Source organism: Geotrypetes seraphini, chromosome 4 (assembly GCF_902459505.1).
Source record: "Geotrypetes seraphini chromosome 4, aGeoSer1.1, whole genome shotgun sequence".
NCBI classification, from domain to species: domain Eukaryota; kingdom Metazoa; phylum Chordata; class Amphibia; order Gymnophiona; family Dermophiidae; genus Geotrypetes; species Geotrypetes seraphini.
Window position 1 is genome coordinate 173782726 of NC_047087.1, and position 22002 is coordinate 173804727.

The window sequence follows — 22002 nt, forward strand, 5'->3', positions numbered from 1 at the left end:
GAAACGAGAGCCGGCATGGTCAAAAGGTGACGTGAAAGAGGCTATTAGAGCCAAAAAAACATTCTTTAAAGAATGAAAAAAGGATCCGAATGAAGAAAATAAGAAGAGACACAAGCACTGGCAAGTTAGATGCAAAGCATTGATAAAGAAAGCCAAGAGAGAATATGAAGAGAACCTTGCAAAAGAAGCAACAACTTCTAACAATTTTTTTAGGTACATCAGAAGCAGAAATCCTGTGAGGGAATCTGTGGGACCACTGGATGATCAAGGAGCAAAAGGGGTGCTCACGGAGGATATGGTCATAGAGGAGAGACTGAATGAATTCTTTGCTGCGGCCTTTATGGAAGAAGATGTAAGAAATCTATCTGAACCAGAAATAGTTTTCAAGGGTGATGATGCGGAGGAACTGTAAGAAGGCTTTGCTAAAATCTAAGTAAATCTCGGTGAATCTGGAAGATGTACTAAGCCAAACCGACAAGTTAAAAAGTGATAAATCACCTAGTCTGGATGGTATACATCCCATGGTATTAAAAGAACTCAAACATGAAATTGCTGACCTACTGTTAGTGATCGGTAGCCTGTCGCTAAAATCATCTATAGTACCTGAAAATTGGAGGGTGGCCAATGTTACGCTGATTTTTAAAAAGGGTTCCAGGGAGATCCGGGAAATTACAGAGCGGTAAGCCTGACTTCAGTGCCAGGCAAAATGGTGGAAACAATTATAAAAAATAAAATTGTGGAATACAAACATGATTTAATGAGACAGAGTCAGCATGGGTTCAGCCGAGGGGGATCTTGCCTCACCAATTTGCTTGACTTCTTTGAAGGTATGAATAAACATGTAGACAAAGGTGAGCTGGTTGATGTAGTGCATCTGGATTTCCAGAAAGCTTTTGATAAAGTTCCTCATGAGAGGCTCCTGAGAAAATGAGAGTCATGAGATAGGTGGCAAAGTTCAGTTGTGGATTAGTAATTGGTTATCAGATAGAAAACAAAGGGTTAAATGGACATTTTTCTCAATGGGACCAGTGCTATTTAACTTATTTAGAAATGTTGGCAGTTCAAAAAGGTTACTATAATAAATTTAAGGATGTGTGGGGGCCATTTTTAAATTATTATAATGAATAATTTACACTTTTCCCAATTTTAATTCTTACATGTGGATCGGGGGGGGGGTTGGATTTCTATTAATAATATATGAATGATAAGATATTATATTTCATGTGGTATATTTTTTGTTGTATATGGAAGTGGGAGGGGATGGGGGTTATATCTTTTTGTTATACGATATGGTAGATTTTCAAGTGATATTGTATTCTAATTGTTTGATATTTACTGTACACTTGTGAATTATAAAATGAATAAAGAATTAAAAGAAAAAAAAAGAAATGTTCTGGAAATTGGAACGAGTGAGGTGACTAAATTTGCAGATAGCACTAAACTGTTCAAAGTTGTTAAAATGTATGTGAATTGTGAAAAATTGCAGGCAGACCTTAGGAAACTGGAAAACTGGGCATCCAAATGGCAGATGAAATTTAATGTGGACAAATGCAAAGTGATGTATATTGGGAAAAATAACCCTAATCACAGTTACTGGGTTAGCGCCCAAGAAAAGGTTCTGGGTGTCATTGCAGACAATACGATAAAACCTTCCGCCTAATGTGTGGCGGCGGCCAAAAAAGCAAACAGGATACTAGGAATTATTTTTAAAAACCCTTGGTTAACAAGACTAAGAATGTTATAATGCCCATGGTGCAACCTCATCTGGAGTATTGCGTTCAATTCTGGTCTCCTTATCGCAAGAAAGATATAGCGGCACTAGAAAAAGTTCAAAGAAGAGTGACCAAAATAACAGACCAAGATAAAGGGGATGGAACTCCTCTCCTATGAGGAAAGGTTAGGGCACTTCAGCTTGTGGAATATAACGGGTACAAGTGGATCGATTTTTCACTCCGTCAAAAATTACAAAAGACTAGGGGACACTCAATGAAGTTACAGGGAACTACCTTTAAAACCAATAGGAGGAAATATTTTTTTCAATCAGAGAATAGTTAATCTCTGGAATGCATTGCCAGAGGTTGTGGTATGAGCGGATAGTGTTGCTGGTTTAAGAAAGATTTGGACAATTTCCTAGAGAAAAAGTCCATAGTCTGTTATTGAGAAAAACATGATTGGTAGCATGGAATGTTGCTACTCCTTAGGTTTTAGCCAGGTGCTAGGAACCTGACTTGGTCACCGTGAGAATGTGCTACTGGGTTTGATGGACCATTGGTCTGACCCAGTAAGGCTATTCTTATGTTCTTATGGCCACTAGGACTTAGCTGGCTAGTTGATGAATATCAGCTTATCTGGCTATGTTTCATCCAGCCCCCCCAGAAAACCCTGGAAATTCAATGCTAGTTGCCAGATATAGTGCTGGTGCTGAATTTCTGGTTTCGCCACCGACCACAGGAGATAGTCAGCTGTCTTCTGTTGTCTGTATATTGGCCGGATAGAGTACAAAGGCAATGGATAAAAGAACTCCAATCCCACTAAGCAATTGAGATTTCTATTACTACTCTCTTACCTCTGAGCTCTGTTCAGCCAGTTTGTGACAGTAAGGAGCTCATTGTATGATGTCTTGCAAGGTACCTCACGGATGATGTTCCCTGAGGTCTTTGGAGATTCTGACACACCCTGAAGAAGGTAAACCAGGCCTGTTCCATCTGGGAGAGGGAAGAAAATAGAGCCCTAAAAAGATTGAAATAATAGTTATTATTGGGAAGTTTTGAAAAGTCATTGCAACCTGCACAAAGATACTATCTATTCCTGACCACAGTGACAGAGACCTTTGTCCTTCCTCTTTTATTTTATTTTTTGTTATAGCAGTTTCCTTCTGATACACTGGTTCTCTAGCGCAATGTGAAGTGGACTCTGTTGAGTTACAGTGCCTTCATTCACAACTACCTAGGCTATTTTTTCTCCTTTTTGTTTAATTTTAATATCATCTTTGGGACATTGCTGTGAACAAGGCTGCCCTGGAACTTCAATAAGATAAGTTGCTCTGCATTTCATATTCTGCTCTTTTCACTGGTTTTCAGCATTATATCTGCTTAATTTCTCTTCTCATCCTGTTTCTTACTAAAAAAAAAAAAAAAAAAACACAAAAAAATAAACCCTTCTTTTTCTTCTGTTAAATCTTATTTCCTCTTCCTCTTCATAGGAAAAAGGGTAAGACTTTGTTAACTCTAATTAAATCCTGGTGCCTGTGGCTCAGGGTGACTAAAGTAGGGAAAATCCTGTTATAAATCCTGTGTTTTAGGGTAACACTGATAGAACCTGCATTTTTGTTTAAAATACTGTACTTTAGGTGGTATAGAGCCTATATTTCTGTCTTACTAGTATTCAGCCATTGTTTTCTGCTGATTAGGTGGAGAAGGGAGGGGCTCTGTTTTACTTCTAAGGTTAACTGCATTATCTTTGGGACAGTGCTGTGAACAAGGCTGCCCTGGAACTTCAATATGATAAGTTGCTCTGCATTTCATATTCTGCTCTTTTCACTGGTTTTCAGCTTTATATCTGCTTAATTTCTCTTCTCCTCCCTGTTTCTTACTAAAAAAAAAAAAAAAAAGCACAAAAAAAACCCTTTTCTTTCCTCTGTTAAATCTTATTTCCTCTTTCCATTTCCCTTCATAGGAATAAGGGTAAGACTTATAGTCCCACCAACCCCAGGGACCACTATTCATATATAGAGACCCATATAATCAGGACTACTCAAATCAAGTCACTTCACAACCAATCAAGATGACCTTTATTCTATGTAATCACTGTGGTGCTTTAATTCCAAGACATACTATTTGGAGGCTTAAGGCTTGCCCCATCTGTCTTCAACTTGCCAGTATTAAGGAGGAGCTCTGCAAGCTTAAACAGGAATTGAATACAATTAAAGCAGCTTCCATCACTCCACAAAATCATACCAACTTACCATCTCTACCTCAAAGAATAAAACAGCCCAGGAATAAATGGGTCACAGTAGGCTCAGGAAGACTGCGACATGTAACACAGAAACATCCACCTTCACTAATATTACCTCTACAGAATTCCTTCGCTCCACTAGTGCACTGCCATACTCAAGAAAACAGAAGGGAGGTGGGACTGGAACCAATGAAGGTAACTCTAGAGAACAAGCGCACCCTAAGTACAAATAAAAAAGCCAAAAACAGAAAACTATTACTGTTGGGGGATTCCATCATCAGAGGCATTAACCTTGGAACACAGGGCGAGGAGACCAAAATAGTGAAATGTCTTCCGGGATCCTCAGCTACCAGGAGTTCCAGGCAAATACTGACTATAATTAAGGAAGAAACTAAGGATTTTAACACTGATGTTGTTATCCATCTGGGAACAAATGACCTGGCCAACAACTCCACACTTGCAGCACAGAAAGCTTTTCGGGAGCTTGGTGAGGGCGTGAAACCTTTTGTAAAGACTTTAGCTTTTTCTGAAATACTGCCTGCATATGGAAAGGGAGAGCAAAGAGTGAAAAACACAGAGGACTTTAATAGATGGCTTAGAGCCTGGTGTCATCAAGAAGGCTTCAGGTACATAGGAGGATGGGGAAATACATGGAAGGACAAGAAACTATATTGCACTGATGGGCTACATATTACTACAGCAGGAAAAAGAAACCTTGCAGAGAAATTTAGACAATATTTTTCTAGGCATTTAAACTAGAAGGTGGGGGTGGTGTATGTACGAAGGACAATTATAAAGCCCACCCCAGGCAAAAGAAAAGATGTGATAGTAGTAAAGTCTGCAACATAAGCAATATCAGCAACTCATTTCTTAGTATTGCAACGGAAAGTGAACCGACACAAAAATCCATACGAAAAAGGAGATTATCGCTGAAAAATAGCTGGAAAGCGATGACCACAAATGCTCGCAGTCTAAGCAACAAAGTTCATGATCTGCAAGCCCTGATGTTAGAGGCAGATCTAGATATTGTCGCTATCACAGAGACATGGTTCAGTGAATCACATGGATGGGATGCAAACATACCGGGATATAATCTTTTTAGGAAGGACAGAGATGGTCAAAAAGGTGGAGGAGTAGCTCTCTATGTACAGATCAATATCCAAGCGACCGAAATGCAAGGGACCTGGGGAGAGGAAGAAGCGATATGGATTGCTTTGAAAAGAGAAGATGGAACTTCTATCTACGTGGGTGTAGTCTACAGACCTCCAACTCAATCGCAGCAAATTGATAAGGATCTGATTGTGGATATCCAAAAGTTTGGAAGGAAAGAGGAGGTTCTGCTGTTGGGAGATTTCAACCTGCCGGATGCGCACTGGAATGTTCCGTCTGTGGAATCGGAAAGAAGTAGGGATATTGTGGATGCCTTTCAAGAGGCTCTGCTCAGACAAATGGTGACGGAACCCACAAGGGAAAAAGCGATATTGGATCTGGTCCTCACAAATGGAGAGAGTATCTCTAATGTTCGAGTGGGTGCTCACCTGGGTAGTAGCAATCCTCAAACGGTTTGGTTTTATATAACGGCTAAAATGGAGAGCGGCCGCACTATACTTAAAGTCCTAGATTTCAAACGTACGGACTTTAATGCAATGGGAAAGTACCTGAAGAAAGAGCTGTTAGGATGGGAGGACATAAGAGAAGTGGAAAGACAGTGGTCTAAGCTAAAAGGAGCGATAAAAATGGCTACGGACCTTTATGTGAAGAAAATCAACAAAAACAAGAGAAAAAGGAAGCCAATATGGTTCTCCAACCTAGTGGCTGAGAAAATAAAGGCGAAAGAGTTGGCGTTCATGAAATATAAAAAAAACCAAGAAGAGGAGAGCAGAAAGGACTACAGGGTGAAACTGAAAGAAGCCAAGAGAGAGATATGTTTGGCGAAAACACAGGCGGAAGAACAAATGACTAAAAATGTAAAAAAGGGAGATAAAAGTTTTTTCAGATATATTAGTGAAAGGAGGAAGATAAAAAATGGAATTGCTAGGCTAAAAGATGCTGGGAACAAATATGTGGAGAGTGATGAGGAGAAAGCAAATGTGCTAAACAAATACTTCTGTTCTGTGTTCACAGAAGAAAATCCTGGAGAAGGACCGAGATTGTCTGACAAAGTTATACGAGAAAATGGAGTAGATTCTGCGCCGTTCACGGAGGAGGGTGTTTATGAGCAACTTGAAAAACTGAAGGTGGACAAAGCGATGGGACCAGACGGGATCCATCCCAGGATACTAAGGGAGCTCAGAGAGGTTCTGGCGAGTCCTATTAAAGATTTGTTCAACAAATCTCTGGAGACGGGAGTGATTCCTGGGGATTGGAGGAGAGCGGATGTGGTCCCTATTCATAAAAGTGGTCACAGGGATGAAGCAGGAAACTACAGGCCGGTGAGCCTCACTTCAGTTGTTGGAAAAATAATGGAAGTGTTGCTGAAAGAAAGGATAGTGTACTTCCTTGAATCTAATGGGTTACAGGATCCGAGGCAACATGGCTTTACAAAAGGTAAATCGTGCCAAACGAACCTGATTGAATTTTTTGATTGGGTGACCAGAGAGCTGGATCGAGGACATATGCTAGATGTAATTTACTTGGATTTCAGCAAAGCCTTTGATACAGTTCCTCATAGGAGGCTGTTGAACAAACTTGAAGGGCTGAAGTTAGGACCCAAAGTGGTGAACTGGGTCAGAAACTGGCTGTCGGACAGACACCAGAGGGTGGTGGTTAATGGAAGTCACTCGAAGGAAGGAAAGGTGACTAGTGGAGTCCCTCAGGATTCGGTGCTGGGGCCAATCCTGTTCAATATGTTTGTGAGTGACATTGCTGAAGGGTTAGAAGGAAAAGTGTGCCTTTTTGCAGATGATACCAAGATTTATAACAGAGTAGACACCGAAGAGGGAGTGGAAAATATGAAAAAGGATCTGCAAAAGTTAGAGGAATGGTCTAATGCCTGGCAACTAAAATTCAATGCAAAGAAATGTAGAGTAATGCATTTGGGGATTAATAATAGGAAGGAACCGTATATGCTGGGAGGAGAGAAGCTGATATGCACGGACGGGGAGAGGGACCTTGGGGTTATAGTGTCCGAAGATCTAAAGGCGAAAAAACAGTGTGACAAGGCAGTGGCTGCTGCCAGAAGGATGCTGGGCTGTATAAAGAGAGGCGTAGTCAGCAGAAGGAAGAAGGTGTTGACGCCCCTGTACAGGTCATTGGTGAGGCCCCACTTGGAGTATTGTGTTCAGTTTTGGAGACCGTATCTGGAGAAAGACGTAAGAAGACTTGAGGCGGTCCAGAGTAGGGCGACGAAAATGATAGGAGGCTTGCGCCAGAAGACGTATGAGGAGAGACTGGAAGCCCTGAATATGTATACCCTAGAGGAAAGGAGAGACAGGGGAGATATGATTCAGACGTTCAAATACTTGAAGGGTATTAACGTAGAACAAAATCTTTTCCAGAGAAAGGAAAATGGTAAAACCAGAGGACATAATTTGAGGTTGAGGGGTGGTAGATTCAGGGGCAATGTTAGGAAATTCTACTTTACGGAGAGGATAATGGATGCCTGGAATGCGCTCCCGAGAGAGGTGGTGGAGAGTAAAACTGTGACTGAGTTCAAAGAAGTGTGGGATGAACACAGAAGATTTAGAATCAGAAAATATTAAATATTGAACTAGGCCAGTTACTGGGCAGACTTGCACGGTCTGTGTCTGTGTATGGCCGTTTGGTGGAGGATGGCAGGGGAGGGCTTCAATGGCTGGGAGGGTGTAGATGGGCTGGAGTAAGTCTTAACAGAGATTTCAGCAGTTGGAACCCAAGCACAGTACCGGGTAAAGCTTTGGATTCTTGCCCAGAAATAGCTAAGAAGAAAAAAAAAAAAATTAAATTGAATCAGGTTGGGCAGACTGGATGGACCATTTGGGTCTTTATCTGCCGTCATCTACTATGTTACTATCTTCCCAATTAATTTTGCCCAATAACTCTAAGCCAGGCACAATGCATTTGGCTTCCTTCAGAGCCCTACAGTTGTGGACCTTTGGTTTAGCCACTAGTAGTCAACATTGTATTATGACTAGGAATTCCTCTCCTGCAGGAGCTGTGAGTGTCCTCTGCAGCTCTGCAGTGTCCCGAGTTTAGGTCGACCTGAAGCAATAATTAAACACATGTTCACTTGACAGCACATAACACTTCCATCAGTTCAAGCCTGTTAATCAGGGATTCAGGAAACCAATGCCACTATGAAAAAGGCTGAAAAAAATGGCATCATTGCCATCTATAACAGCCAGGGAACACAAATTTTCACAGCAGCCAGGGAGCCCAATATTCAAAAAGAGTCGAGTGCCTAATTAAGATGTTTCTAACTTAGGGCTAGATTCACTAAGCAAACCAATTGTGTACTGATCGGTTTGCGATCCCTTTGCGACTCAATTTCCCTCCGACCCGATTTGGATCTGTGCATGCAAATGAGGGGAAACGGCATGCAAAGTAGGCAAGGATGTGATTCATTAAACAAATATGGGACACCGACTGGGCTGGCCGATCAACAGAAGAAGCGACTGCTGGGGACCAGTTGAACACGTCCCTGAAATCTCCCGTGTTTGTTGGGGGGGGGGGGGGGCTTTTTTGACAGGTCTGCTTGTGATTTCATTTTTTGTTCCCATGGCACAGATATGTTGTGTGTGGGGTTTGTTGTTTGTTTTTTTTAAATAAAATCTTTATTCATTTTTCATCTTGCAACAAACACATGCAAAATATCTGCCCCATAAAAAAAATGAAAAGACTAGCAAGACCTGTCAAAAAACGGCTGAGATCCTCCCAGCCATCCACAAATGGCAGGAGGGATGCCCACTCCCTCCTGCCACCAGCCGCTGCACTCCCCACCCACGTGAATATGGCAGGAGGGATGTCAACTCCCTCCTACCATCAACAGACTCACCCCCCGACTGGCCCGGCCCACCCCTGACCCGACCCAACACCCCCCGTACCTAAAAGTTGGGAGCAGGAGGGGTGCTCAATTCCTCCTGCTCCTTAGGCCTCCAGTGGTGGGAACAGGAGGAACCGCAGAGTCCTCCTGCTCCTTCTCCACCCTGCCTGATGCGAATGTGGGCCTTAGACCCCGCCCCATTGCATCATGTGATTAGCTCAGGCACCTCGGGCTCCTCCCTTCTTGGGAGGGGCCTGAGGCGCCTGTGCCAGGATAAGCTACACTGTTAGCACGCAAATCATAGACGTGCCTTTTTGTAGCGCATCATAGGCACACATCATAAGCACTGGGATGGGGTGGGGAGTGAATAACTACCAGCAAATCATGCAAATGTTTTGTTTTTTTAACTTCCATCTTTCATGCAATCGACAGCCCCAGACCTATAGGTATATGCTACTAACACCTCTAGACCTGCTGGTAATTTTGGAGCACTAAAGCTTGCACTTCATTTTGTGCATCACCTGGGCATCGCTAATTGTTCAGAACATTTCCATACTGTTTTCAGAGTCTGCTATGGGGCACGAAAAAGATCACACAGCCATTTTGTGCATAGAATGCTTAAATGCTTGTATGCTAAACCTGTTAAAACTGGTTTAGTGATGAGTGTTAAAGGCAAGTTAACAGTACGGCCTAATCCACCTCTTCCATCCTTTTGAAAATCCTGCCTCAGAATACTTTTCCTTGATTTTCTTTTTTTTTATGATCAGATGCTGCACAATATTCCTTAAATTCACTGTACTATTAAGAAAGTAAACAAAAACATAAAGGAAAAAAATATAATACCTTTTTTATTGGACTAACTTAATGTAGTTTATAATTAGCTTTTGAAGATAACCCCTTCTTCCCGAGATCAGAAGGAGGCTCTGTGCCCAAATGTGCCCACTTGTTGGGACCAGTGCCTGGGAGAAGATGCAGACTTGTGCTTTGGAAATCAGCTGCTAGCAGGATCAGCCCTCAGGGACACCTAGCTAGCCGGTCTGCTTTTGTATTTTTTGAGCCCAGAGTTCATCCCCTGTATAGCTGCTCGCATCCCTGATTTATCAGGAGCTTGAGGGCAGGTTATGTGGTCCTCTCCCCCTTCACGGCACAAGGTTTTCTGGGGATTGAGACTCAGTCCTCCTTCAGTCTGACTGGCAGCCCGAAGACCAAGTTCATCCAATAAAACTGTGAGGCAGAGTTCTTCTCTATTTATCCCAGCTGCATTCCTGAGCTGAAGCACAGTAAGTCTATTATAGTCCATGGGAAAATTTTTTTTTGGGGGGGAATGGGGCAGGGTGTTTCTCCAAAATTGAAATTTAAAGGATTCTGCGGCCAGAGCCAAGGTCTCCATCTGCCTCAAAACCCCTTGATTTTATGTAAAACTGGCCCTAAGGCCTTCCTACCCCTATATCATACCAGGTTTGCTCTGGATAACCGGCTGAGGAGCATCCATGTCCCGTGTGCAACAGAGCACATGAGGGAGGGGTGGCAGAATTGGGCTCAGCCTCCTCTGAGTCCTCCAGGGCTGGGGATCTGCAGGAGATGCATTCTCAAGGAAAGATGCATTGGCCAAGCATGCCTCTCCAAATTTCTTCATGGGAGATTCTAATTATTGATGCCAACCTTTATGGTTGCGGAGGTCATTGCAACAGGCACCCACATGATGCAATGTGGCAGGGTCTAAGGCCCACATTCGCATCAGGCAGGGTGGAGAAGGAGCAGGACTCTTCACAGTTCATGGTCATTGGACATTAGCTCAGCAAAATTGGTCCATAAGTTGACTAGAACTCGGAGCCATTCGACTAGCGCTTCAGGCACTAGAGAAGTCTCTGGAAGGCAAGGCAATCAGAGTCCTTTCAGACAATGCATCAGCAGTGGCCTACATCAACAGAGAAGAGGCCACCAGAAGTGCCCTATTATGTCTAGAAGCTCAACTGCTCTTTTGGTGGGTGGAAGTTCATTTGCAGACCTTCTCAGCTGCTCATGTAGAAGGAGTGGAAAATGTGCAGGTCAACTTTCTCAGTCAGCAGACTCTTGACCTGGGAGAATGGTCTCTATCCTCACAGGCATTCACCTCCATAGTTTGGTAGTGGGGGCATCCACAGATGAATCTGATGGCCTTGGCTGCAAATATAAAGGTGGATCACTTATACAGTAGAAAATACAAACCCAGAAGCCAGGGTTGGATGTGTTAGTCCAACCGTGGCCAGAGAAAGGGTTCTTAGAAACATAGAAACATGATGGCTAATAAAGGCCAAATGGCCCATTCAGTCTGCCCATCCAAAGTACCCATTATCTCTTCCTCTAAGAGATCCCTATCCCAGGCTTTCCCAGCCTATCCCAGGCTTTCTTGAATTCAGACACAGTCTCTGTCTCCACCACCTCTTCCAGGAGACTGTTCCACGCCTCTACCACCCTTGTTGTAAAAAAGTATTTCCTTAGATTACTTCTGAGTCCTCTTAACTTCATCCTATGCCATCTCATTCCAGAGCTTCATTTCAAATGAGAGAGACTCTACTCATGTGCATTTACATCACATAGGTATTTAAATGTCTCTATCATATGGGTGGCCCTGAGAAGCAAGGGTTACTCAGATGTGGTTGTTTCAACTCTGCTTAGAGCTAAGAAGCTGTCGATGGTAGCAGCCTATTCCAAGGCCTAGAAGTCCTTTCAGCACTGGTGTGCTAGGGATGATGTAGAGCCCTTACGAGCTCTGATTTCAGTAGTCCTGGACTTATGCCAAGGCCTAGAAGTCCTTTCAGTACTGGTGTGCTAGGGATGATGTAGAGCCCTTACGAGCTTTAATTTCAGTAGTCCTGGACTTTTTTCAACAGTAACTTCAGAGGGGTCTGTTAGTCGGATCGCTGAAGATGCAGAAAGCAGCTCTCTGCTGTTTAGAGGCTTAGGGGGAAAGAGGTTTTGTGGCCTCTCACCCAGATATCACCTGGTTCATTAAAGGGGATCTTCAATTGCGCCCTCTGGTGCGTCTCCCTTTTCCTTCCTGGAATCTTAACACCGTATTACAAGGTCTCAGTGGAGCTCTTTATGAGCCCTTATGGGAGGCTTCCCTTCTGAATCTTACAGTCAAGATGGTATTTCTGGTGGTGATTATGTTGGCAAGACGAGTTTTCGAGTTACAAGCTCTGTCCAGCAGGGAACCGCTCCTTAAATTTAGAGAAGGACTCTCCTTGCCCATGGTTTTGTCCTTCTTACCAAAAGTAGTCTCAGCCTTCCACATCAATCAGGAAGTCCGTTTGCCTGCTTTTCACCCTATGGGGTCTAATAAAAAGGATATAGGGTTGCATTTGCTGGATATCAAGTGAGTGCTCCTTCAGTACCTCTAAGTTACCAATGAGTTTTGCATATTGGACCACCATTTTGTTCTTACCTATCATGCCAAGAAAGGGAGGCTGGCGTCTAAAGCCTAGCTTTACAGATGGATTAAAATAGCCATTTCCTCCAAGTATGTGGGCTGCGGTAAGCAGCCACCGATCGCATTGAATGCGCACTCTATTAGAAGATTTGCTATCTCCAAGGTGGAGCAGCTACTTGGTCTACCCCTCACACCTTTCCAGATTCTATAGGGTAGCTGTAGCAGATAGGCAGGCTGTTTTGAAGGCAGGCTCAGAGGTCCTAGACTCCGGAGACTACTTTGGTACATCCCTAGCATTCAGGACCACTAGGCACATTGCACTAGAGAGATTAGGTTTTTACCTTGATAATCTTCCTTCTTGTAGACGTGTCTAGTGGTCCTGAAGACCTGCCCTGTACATGGGCTTCGCCTGCCTTCTGCCTTAAGATCAGTACGAATTTGGAGAATTCTCTGTCTCTCAGATAAACAAAGGATAAAAAAAAGATGAAAAACCTCAAGAATGTAAAGTCTGGTTTAAGTCTCTGTTTGATAGCAAGACATGCAAGTAGCTACGAGCTCTATATAAGATTAGTGCTGATTGCACACAATTGTTGTATCTGTTTTGATCAGTTACTTGAATGTTATAATGGATATGTTTCTTATAGAGAGCAGAAAGCAGAGCAGAGCAGAACAGAACTGTAGTGTCGGGAATTTTTCCGCATTTTCCTTCTTCCAGTTATGTCTGTCATTACAGTGCTATTTGATTGCCTTTGTTCAAACTGAGGGGGTAGGAGCATCTCCCTGGGAAGGAGGCAGAGTTCAAAAAATAATTGACAGCATTCTGCAAGCAACTTGTGGGTTCAAATGCAAAACCCTATTGTTCAGAACAACTAGACATATCTACAAAAAAAGCAGTTACTTACCGTAACAGGTGTTATCCAGGGACAACAGGCAGCTATTCTCACATGTGGGTGGTTATTCATGGAGCCCCAGTACAGACAGCTTTAAAAATATATTGCCACTTAAAGTTTTTAGAAACTTTGCGACTGCCCGCACTGTGCATGTGCGAGTGCTTTCCCACCCAATGTAGGCTCGCAGTACCTCAGTTCTGTAAGCAAGCTAAGAAGCCAACCAGGGGAGATAGGTGGGTTGTGCTTGCTGTCCCTGGATAACATCTGTTATGGTAAGTAACTGTGCTCTATCTTAGGACAATCAGGCAGCATGGTCTCACATGTGGGGTCTCCCTAGCTTACTACAATGGGATGGAGGGAGAGATGTGTTCAGGCCCAAGACACTGCAAGCACCAACTATGCGGGACAGTGAAGGAAATAGGCCTTTGACACCTATAGCACTTTTTAAAACCCATTATTTATTTATTTATTCATTCATTCAATTTTCTATACCGTTCTTCCAGGGGAGCTCAGAACGGTTTACATTAATTTATTTAGGTACTCCAACATTTTCCTTGTCTGTCCTGGTGGGCTCACAAATTATTTAATGTACCTGGGGCAATGGGGAGATTAAGTGACTTGCCAAGGGTCACAAGGAGCAGCGTGGGTTTGAACCCACAACCCCAGGGTGCTGAGGCTATAGCTTTAACCACTACGACACACTCTCCCCTAACGGCCTAGAAATAGATAGAAAAACTGAGTTAGCAAGATTAAACTCAATTGCTGAAGAAAAAACAAACCCTCGAAGGGCAAAGCCCATGAGGAAAAACAAGTCTATGTTTAAAACCTATATCTTATATCTCAAAATCTAATTTTAATCAGTCCTTACTTATAGGACCTAATTTTCCTTTTATTTTTCTTTTCTTTCTTTTTTTTTCTCTTCTTTTTTGCTTATCTTTCACTCTTTGCCCCCCTGATGTGTTACCCATAAAGGTTTTTTTTGCTTTAACGACTGTAGCTCACCCCCCCCCCCCCTTCCTTTTGTATCTGTACTAAATTTTGCATGTATGCATTATTTTGTAATAAATTGTTGTAAAGTTTTTCCCCTATTTTAATTTGTAATACGCTTTGAATTATTTAACATTGCGTACACATCAAATTTTAATAAAACTTGAAAACTTTTGGGTTTTTTACGAACAGAAGATAAAAGAAAAATATATAAAAACGAGAAAAAATAGAAAAAGTACACGAAACGGGAAGGCAAAAAATGGACCGAACAGAGTTCAGAAAAACATGACTTCTTTGCTTCATGGAAAACGAAGAACTGAGGTACCACAAGCCTATGTTGGGTGGGAAGGCACTTGTGCATGCATGGTGTGGGAAGTCGCAAAGTTTCTAAAAATTTAAAGTGGCGATACACTTTAAAAGCTGTTTACACCGGGGCTCTGTGGATGACATCACCCATATTGTGAGAATATCCTGCCTGCTTATCCTGGGATAAAGAAGATTATCAAGGGAAGAACCTAAACTTTCTAAATATTTATTGTAGGAATCCTGAAAACAAGGCTGAGTTGTGGACCTTGAGGACTAGATTTGAGAGTCCCTGCTGTAGACTCTCATCTATATTGATTTAAGATATTTATATACCGCCTATCGGTGGAGGTTGTCTAAGTGGTTTACATTCAGATACTCAAGCATTTAGATGGGTATGTAGAAAAAATACCAGAAAACAATACAAATTAATACACACAATGGATCCCTAAAAAGTGATGGATAAAACAGGACAGCTATACCTGGTGTTTGTTCTCAGTTGTCATAGTTAGTGGTTGGTAGGTAATCTCATATGACTTATTCTGTTGAGCATCCACGATGATGGAGTCAGACCCTGTCCAGTGCTCTCCCTCAATGATGGGCCTCAGATTCCAAGAGCTGTTGGTGCGGTTGGAAAGCATGATTGTCTGTGTCTGCCTCCCACGCACCACACATTGGAAATTCATGACCTGCAACAAAATAATGACCTTAGCTCATGCTAATAGCAATATTCTCTTCACCTTCTTTGATTTCTAAAAATGTAGTAAAGGGTACATTTTAAAATCTGTAAGAATAGATTTACAAATGCACAATATCTGCCCCATAAAAAAATTGTCGTGCTGGCTCTCCTCAACAACACCCCCCCCATGACACACCCTGGAAACAGAATAGAGGCAGGAGGGATGCCCAATCCCTCCTGCCACTGTGGAACCCCCCACTCCAGCCAAAATCGGCAGGAGGGATGCCCACTCTCTTCTGCCCACTGTGACCCCTGCCCCGCTCCCCTTCCTACACAAAAAATCATCAAGAGGGATGCCCACTTCCTCCTGCAACCAAATGTTCCATGACCCCCCAACCCTACACTAGCCCGAACCCTCCCCATACCTGGAAATTAGTTGACAGCAGGAGGGATGCTTAGTCCCTCCTGATCCTCAGGCCCACCTCTGCAACATGGTGGGCCTTCCCCTTCCTAGTGCATCCTGGGATGCACGGGGATGGGCCTAAGGCCTGATTGGCTCAGATGCCTAAGGCCCCTCCCCGGACTCTCCAAAGCTGTGGTTTCGGGGAGTTCTGCGAGCTCATCTGATAGCAAGGGATCCCTCGGCAAAGATAGGTGGCTGTACTGCCTATCTTTTTGATCAGGCAGGTGCAATTCTCTAACCGGTGCTGGTTGACATGGGCACTGGTTAGAGAATCGCGGGAGGGGGGTAAGGCTGTTCCTTAAAGTAGACACAATTCTGTATCAGATGCCAGTGCATGATTGACATGCAATTCTCAGCCAGTGTCCTATACAGAATCAGGCCCTTTATCTCCATCATAGGAACATAGAAAAATAAAGGAAGAGGGAGCTGCCTTTGTTGCTCATGCTCAACTTCGGGTCAGCCATTCACATTTTGCAATCTTCTACCTTAGAAAGAACCATGCATAACTGTCACACTAATGAACAGTTCACATCCATAGCAGATGGAAACAACTCAAATGGAAATCTACTAATCTTGCTTAGAGTTGCTAGAAGGAGAGGAATATCTTTTCCATTTTTCTTCTGTCATTAGTAGCAACTTACCTCTTTGACAGAAGGGATTCCCACACCAGATCCAGATAGGGTAAGTGTAAGTGGTTTGCTCCCTTCAATAAAGCATTTCAGGTTTTCATAGAGAATATTTTGATTCAGGCTTTGAGGATGAAATGTCACCTGGAAGCCAACCTCCATCCCAGGGATAATATAACCTTCTACAGGGGTGATAGAAAAATCAGGCTGAAACTTTTTGATGTCCCAATTAAACCTACCAAAAACATAGAAAAGAAAAAAAAAAGTTAATTTAATAAAGAAAGCTATAGTCCTCAGTGTTTCTATGTGCCTAAATATGGATCTTTATAGGAATCATCTGTTTACCCATATAAAAACCTCTACTGAATATTGCTCACCCTCTCTGCGGATAAAAGTACCCACTCTCATCACAGAACAGATACTTTTAGATATAACATGGAAGGGATGAGACATGGATTGAAAATATGCAAAAGGATTTCATTTTGAAAACCCTACAGGCACTTTTTGCAGATATATCTGCACCTGCATCAAAGCAAATAACTTGTAACAAATGTCTGCAGTCACCAGTATTTTCAAAGGGTTTTGCTTTCAGAATAATATTGTAGTACACAATTTTAAAATTTTCCATTAGGATAAAATCAGCAGTTACTTTTTGCATGTGGACTCTGCATCAGTTTTCAAAGTGAATCTGCAATGGGTGCAAAGTACTAAAATATATTTGCCTCTGTTATTGTATGCATATTTGTGTTATGAAAAATACTAAACAGAGATTTTAAAATACAGTCTGTGCATATACAAACCTAATCTAAATTCCCTCCCAACCTAAACACACCTTGGAATCACTTATTTGAATGTGGCTATTTATGTATTTGGATTACACATTCACACCTTTTCATTGGTAGCTCAAGATGTGGTATATTCAAATACAGTAGGATGTCTCTATGTTGAGAGGGTTTGTAATCTAGGTACCAAATGCACTATTGTGTGCTAACATGCATTATTTACCACACATCCCATTTTATGCAATGGATCCTATCTTCTATTAATGTGTGCTAATGCAGTACTGCAGTTCTTATCAGTATTTTTGTGGCCATGACCCCAGACTCATGGCCAAATAAAATTGTGTGACACCTCAGAGGTGCAGAATAATGATGCACTCATGGGATCTTGACAGTCTAAGAAGCTCTGCAGTAGTACATTTTAATAATAATATCCTTAAGATGGTACTTATAAGAACATAAGAACATAAGCAGTGCCTCTGCCGGGTCAGACCACAGGTCCATCCTGCCCAGCAGTCCGCTCCCGCGGTGGCCAAAAACAGGTCAAGGCCTGTCTGAATCATCAGAAGGGGCTCCCCTGCCACCTTGGTTTCCCATTTAAGTTCTGCCCTCCTATCGAAGTCCTAGCCCTCCGGTCTTGCACATGCACGACCAGGTTGGTTTACTCAGTACCCCACGATCCCTCTATCCCTCAGGAATCCATCCAATCCCTGCTTGAATCCCTGTACCGTACTTCAGGCAGCACAGGGTGAATATATTTGCCCATGATTAGAAATAGAAACATAGAAACATATGTCAGCAGGATTTCAGCCCTGGTTTTTTTATGAAGCATTTGAAGCTCTAGCTACTAGGCCAGGGGTAGGCAATTCCGGTCCTCGAGAGCCAGAGCCAGAGCCAGAGCCAGGTCAGGTTTTCAGGATATCCACAATAAATATGCATGTGATAGATTTGCATCTCAAGGAGGCAGTGCTTGCAAATCCATCTCATACCTATTCATTGTGGATATCCTGAAAACCTGACCTGGCTCTGGCTCTCGAGGACCAGAATTGCCTACCCCTGCACTAGGCTATTCCTTCACTACTGTCACAGTGAAGCCCCTGTGACTGTAAAGGAAGCCCTGCCGTGTCCAGAAATTGGGATTAAAGATAGAGAGGCAACACAAGATCCTGCTTTCTTTTCATTTAAAGCCACAGCTAGAGCACTGCCAGAAAAGAAACTTCCTTTAAGAAGTAGCTCACAACTAGTGGTTAACACACCAAAGCCCTGTTTATCTTTCCCTAAGAATGTAGGAGCAGGGAAACAAAAGGGACTACAGGTCCCAGCATGCTAAGTCCAGGGAAACCAAAATCCAGGACTGGAACACTTACTGCAACCAGCACAGTTGGAGCTGGTTCTAGCCAGTTTAGAAGGCTCCAGTATGCTGCTGTAGCAAAGCCTAGAAGCTCAGCTGCAACTAGAGCTAATCAAGACAGAGTAGGAGAAGAAAATGGAGTGTCTCAGAGGCAGCCACAAACTCTCAGACCTTCTCTGGCAGAGGTGAAAAGCAGAATTCTCCAGCCAAAGTCAGAAAGACAACAGACCCAAGCTCCCTTGAAAAGAGGAGACTGAGAGGGAACATGATCGGATTCAAAATACTGAAGGGAATAGACTTAGCAGATAAAGACAGATTGTTCACCCTCTCCAAGGTAGGGAAAACGAGAGGGCACTCTCTAAAGTTGAAAGGGGATAGATTCCGTACAAACTTAAGGAAGTTCTTCTTCATCCAGAGAATGGTAGAAATCTGGAACGCTCTTCCAGAGTCTGTTATAGGGGAAAACACGCTTCAGGGATTCAAGACAAAGTTGGACAAGTTCTGCTAAACTGTAACGTACGCAGGCGAGGCTGGACTCATTTAGAGCAGTGTTCTTGAACCTTTTTACACCTATGGACCAGCAGAAATAAAAGAATTATTTTGTGGACTGGCATCGGTCCGCAGACCGGCAGTTGAAGAACACTGGGCTAAGTCATGGGCCAGACCCTGCCCATCTTTACGCAAATCTCCACCCCAGACTCTGCCCCCATAGTCCTAATTGTAACACTATTTTTTTTCCATTCATTTTTCATATATACACACAATATAATCTTATTAACAATGCATCGATCGTACTGCGGACTGGCAGTTGAAAAACACAGTTTTGGGCCTGATGCATATGCTGGCCCTGTAGACTGGCAGGAAATTTATGTGGACCAGCATCGGTCCATGAACCGGTGGTTGAAGAACACCGATTTAGAGCACTGGTCTTTGATCTGGGGGCTGCTGCGTGAGTGGACTGCTGGTCACGATGGACCACTGGTCTGACCCAGCAGCGACAATTCTTATGTTCTTATGTCTATGTCCAAAATTAGTGGAAAAAAAGGTAAATTTCAAAATATCAATGTCCTGGTTAGAAAAACAAAGCTTGAGGGGATTGCTAGCTATTTTCAATACTTATGTGGCGTAGGCAATTAAGTTTCCAAGTTTATTATAAGATTTGATAAATCGCCTATTCCATATTCTAAGCGATGTACATCTTTAAGTTTACAAAGTTAGGGTATACATACAAACTAAAAGAACTTAAAATTAAACAGGTTAAAATAACATAAAAGTACTTAACATAAAATCGTATGACTAGACAAAGGCAACAAGACTGATTAACATGTATGATCAAAGAAGGGTAAAATTTTGGGGAGAAATACAATTCAATATAAAAGAAACATTTAAGGTTAAAAACATTAGGAAACAGGGAGAAATTTAATATAGGATGTAAAAAAGAAAAAATTCAATTAGTCGCTAAATGCGTCTTTGAAAAGGAATCCCTTAAGTTTACTCTTAAATTTATCTAGCATTTATAAGAAACAAAAAAAACCCTAAATATTTGTTATATAAGTCTCCTTTTATCAAGCCACATAAGGGGTTTTTTCTGCTGGCCACTGCAATAAAAGCTGAGACACTCATAGGAATTCTATGAATATTGGAGCTTTTACTGCAGTGGCTGGTGATTTTTAAAAACCCTAACGCAGCTTGATAAAAGGGAGTCAATGTTATTATTGTGATCTTTCAATTTTTCAGTGTTTTGTACTGGATTGGATTCTTCCACTTTTGTGTGGTGGTGATAGGCGGAAACTGTTATTGCAATGTGAGCAACACTGGATCTAGAGTAGACATGGGCAATTCCGGCCTCGAGGGCCAGAATCCAATCGGGTTTTCAGGATTTCCCCAATGAATATGCACGAGATCTATTTGCTTGCACTGCTTTCAATGGAAATTCACTGGGGAAATCCTGAAAACCCAATTGGATTCCGGCCCTCAAGGGCCGGAGTTGCCCATGTCTGATCTAGAGTCTTGCTACTATGGAACCAGTAGGTTTGAATGTAAAGCTAAATGGCAGCATTTTTTCTAACAACATTTTTGAAAATATTTTTTAATCTTTTCTAATTCACCTGATTGGCTTGGAAAAAGGACAATAAGTACCTGATTGGAAGTTGAGAGTGATATCCATCTTAAATAGTCATCATATTTTCTGAAAAAGTTACTTCTGTAGCATTCAGCAAGACTGTACCTCCTAAGTTGTGAGTATTTGCAATCTGAAGTTATATAGATCTACGGCATGTTACATACCATACATACTCTAATATAATCCCCATCTTCCTCCCATGGGCCTGCCTTAAGTTTCTGGTGGGCTCAGCAGGAACTCACAGCAGCCATTTTCAACAGTGAATCTGCACAGGGCAGGTATGCAGGAGCATCACTCCTGCCCCAGTTCACCTCTGGACCACTAATGTGTCAATGATAGGCTGTGGATGGGTCCGAGGGTAGGAGGGAGGCGGGTTGGAGCAGAGCCAGCCTAAACAGGACATGGAAGGGATTGCTCCTATCCGAGCTTGCCACTGGACTACCAGGGCTTAGGGCTGGCTCACAGGAGGCCTGCAATGACTGTGGCTGCCAGGTTGGGTCTGGAGCTGCCAATCAGACCTTAGACTTAGTAGGGATGGGCGGACCCGCTATTCCTAAGGCCTGATTAATCCAGGCTTCTAGAGCCTGGGCCAATCAGACCTTAGGCTTCGGCGGGATGGGCCGGGAAGGGGCGGGCCCACCTCATTTCGACGAGGCGTGCCTGCTTGCTCGACGTGCAAGACCCATCTGTAAGAACAGGTTTGGTGGAGTGGGGGTTGTTAGAGCCGGGGGGAGGGGGGTGCGTCTTCGGGCAGGAGGGATTGGGCACCCTCCTGCCAGCGACCGATATTGTCGGGGGGGGGGATCGGTAATGTCGGAGGGGGGCGGTCGGTAGTGTCGGGGGGGGGGGGCGGTCGGTGGGGTCGGGGGGGGGGGGGGTGCATCTTCGGGCAGGAGGGTTTGGGCACCCTCCTGCCAGTGATCGGTCAGGGGCCACGGCCCGCTATACTTATAGCGGCAGAGAGATCCCTTGCCGCGATAAGTGTAGCGGGCCGTGTCTAATCTAACCCGATTCTCTAACCCGCGTCTGTAACATGGACGCCGGTTACAGAATCGGGGTTTAGTTTAGGCCGATTCTGAATAGGACGCCTCTCCCGGGCGTCCTATACAGAATCAGGGCCTAGGTGTCTTGCGGGCCTCGCCTTCAATATAGGCGGCCTGCCTGGGGAGCATTTTTTTTTTTTTAAACGTGCATCCCGATTGGCTGATTAGACAGCTGTAGGACGCCTACAGCTGCCTAAAATCAGGACGCACTTTTAGAGAATCTGGGCCTTATTCTTTTTTCTAGTGCTCAGTGACTCTCTTAAATAGCGAAGTGAAATGCTGGTCATCATTGGACAGGGGCAGTCCCTAGAAAAATGTATTAACCTACAAAAGGATTCTAAGATAAGTAAAGAAATGTAGTTTAAATAAAAGCTTTTATATGCCAATAATAGAACATGAAAACAACCAGTCATATAGCTGCAGGAAACCATCC

The 22002-nt window shown here is 43.1% G+C and overlaps 1 protein-coding gene across 6 annotated transcripts in view; it reads right to left on the reverse strand.

The window, feature by feature from the left end:
* Nucleotides 1–22002, reverse strand: part of HYDIN (HYDIN axonemal central pair apparatus protein) — a 1718235-nt gene that overhangs the window by 42557 nt on the left and 1653676 nt on the right. For all 6 annotated transcript variants that reach the window (XM_033943280.1, XM_033943278.1, XM_033943277.1 and 3 more), the window contains 3 exons: nt 16290–16509; nt 14989–15195; nt 2567–2730 (listed from right to left, as the gene is read on the reverse strand). In XM_033943280.1, the coding sequence (XP_033799171.1) occupies nt 2567–2730; nt 14989–15195; nt 16290–16509 (591 nt within the window). The remainder of the gene's footprint in view (nt 1–2566; nt 2731–14988; nt 15196–16289; nt 16510–22002) is intronic.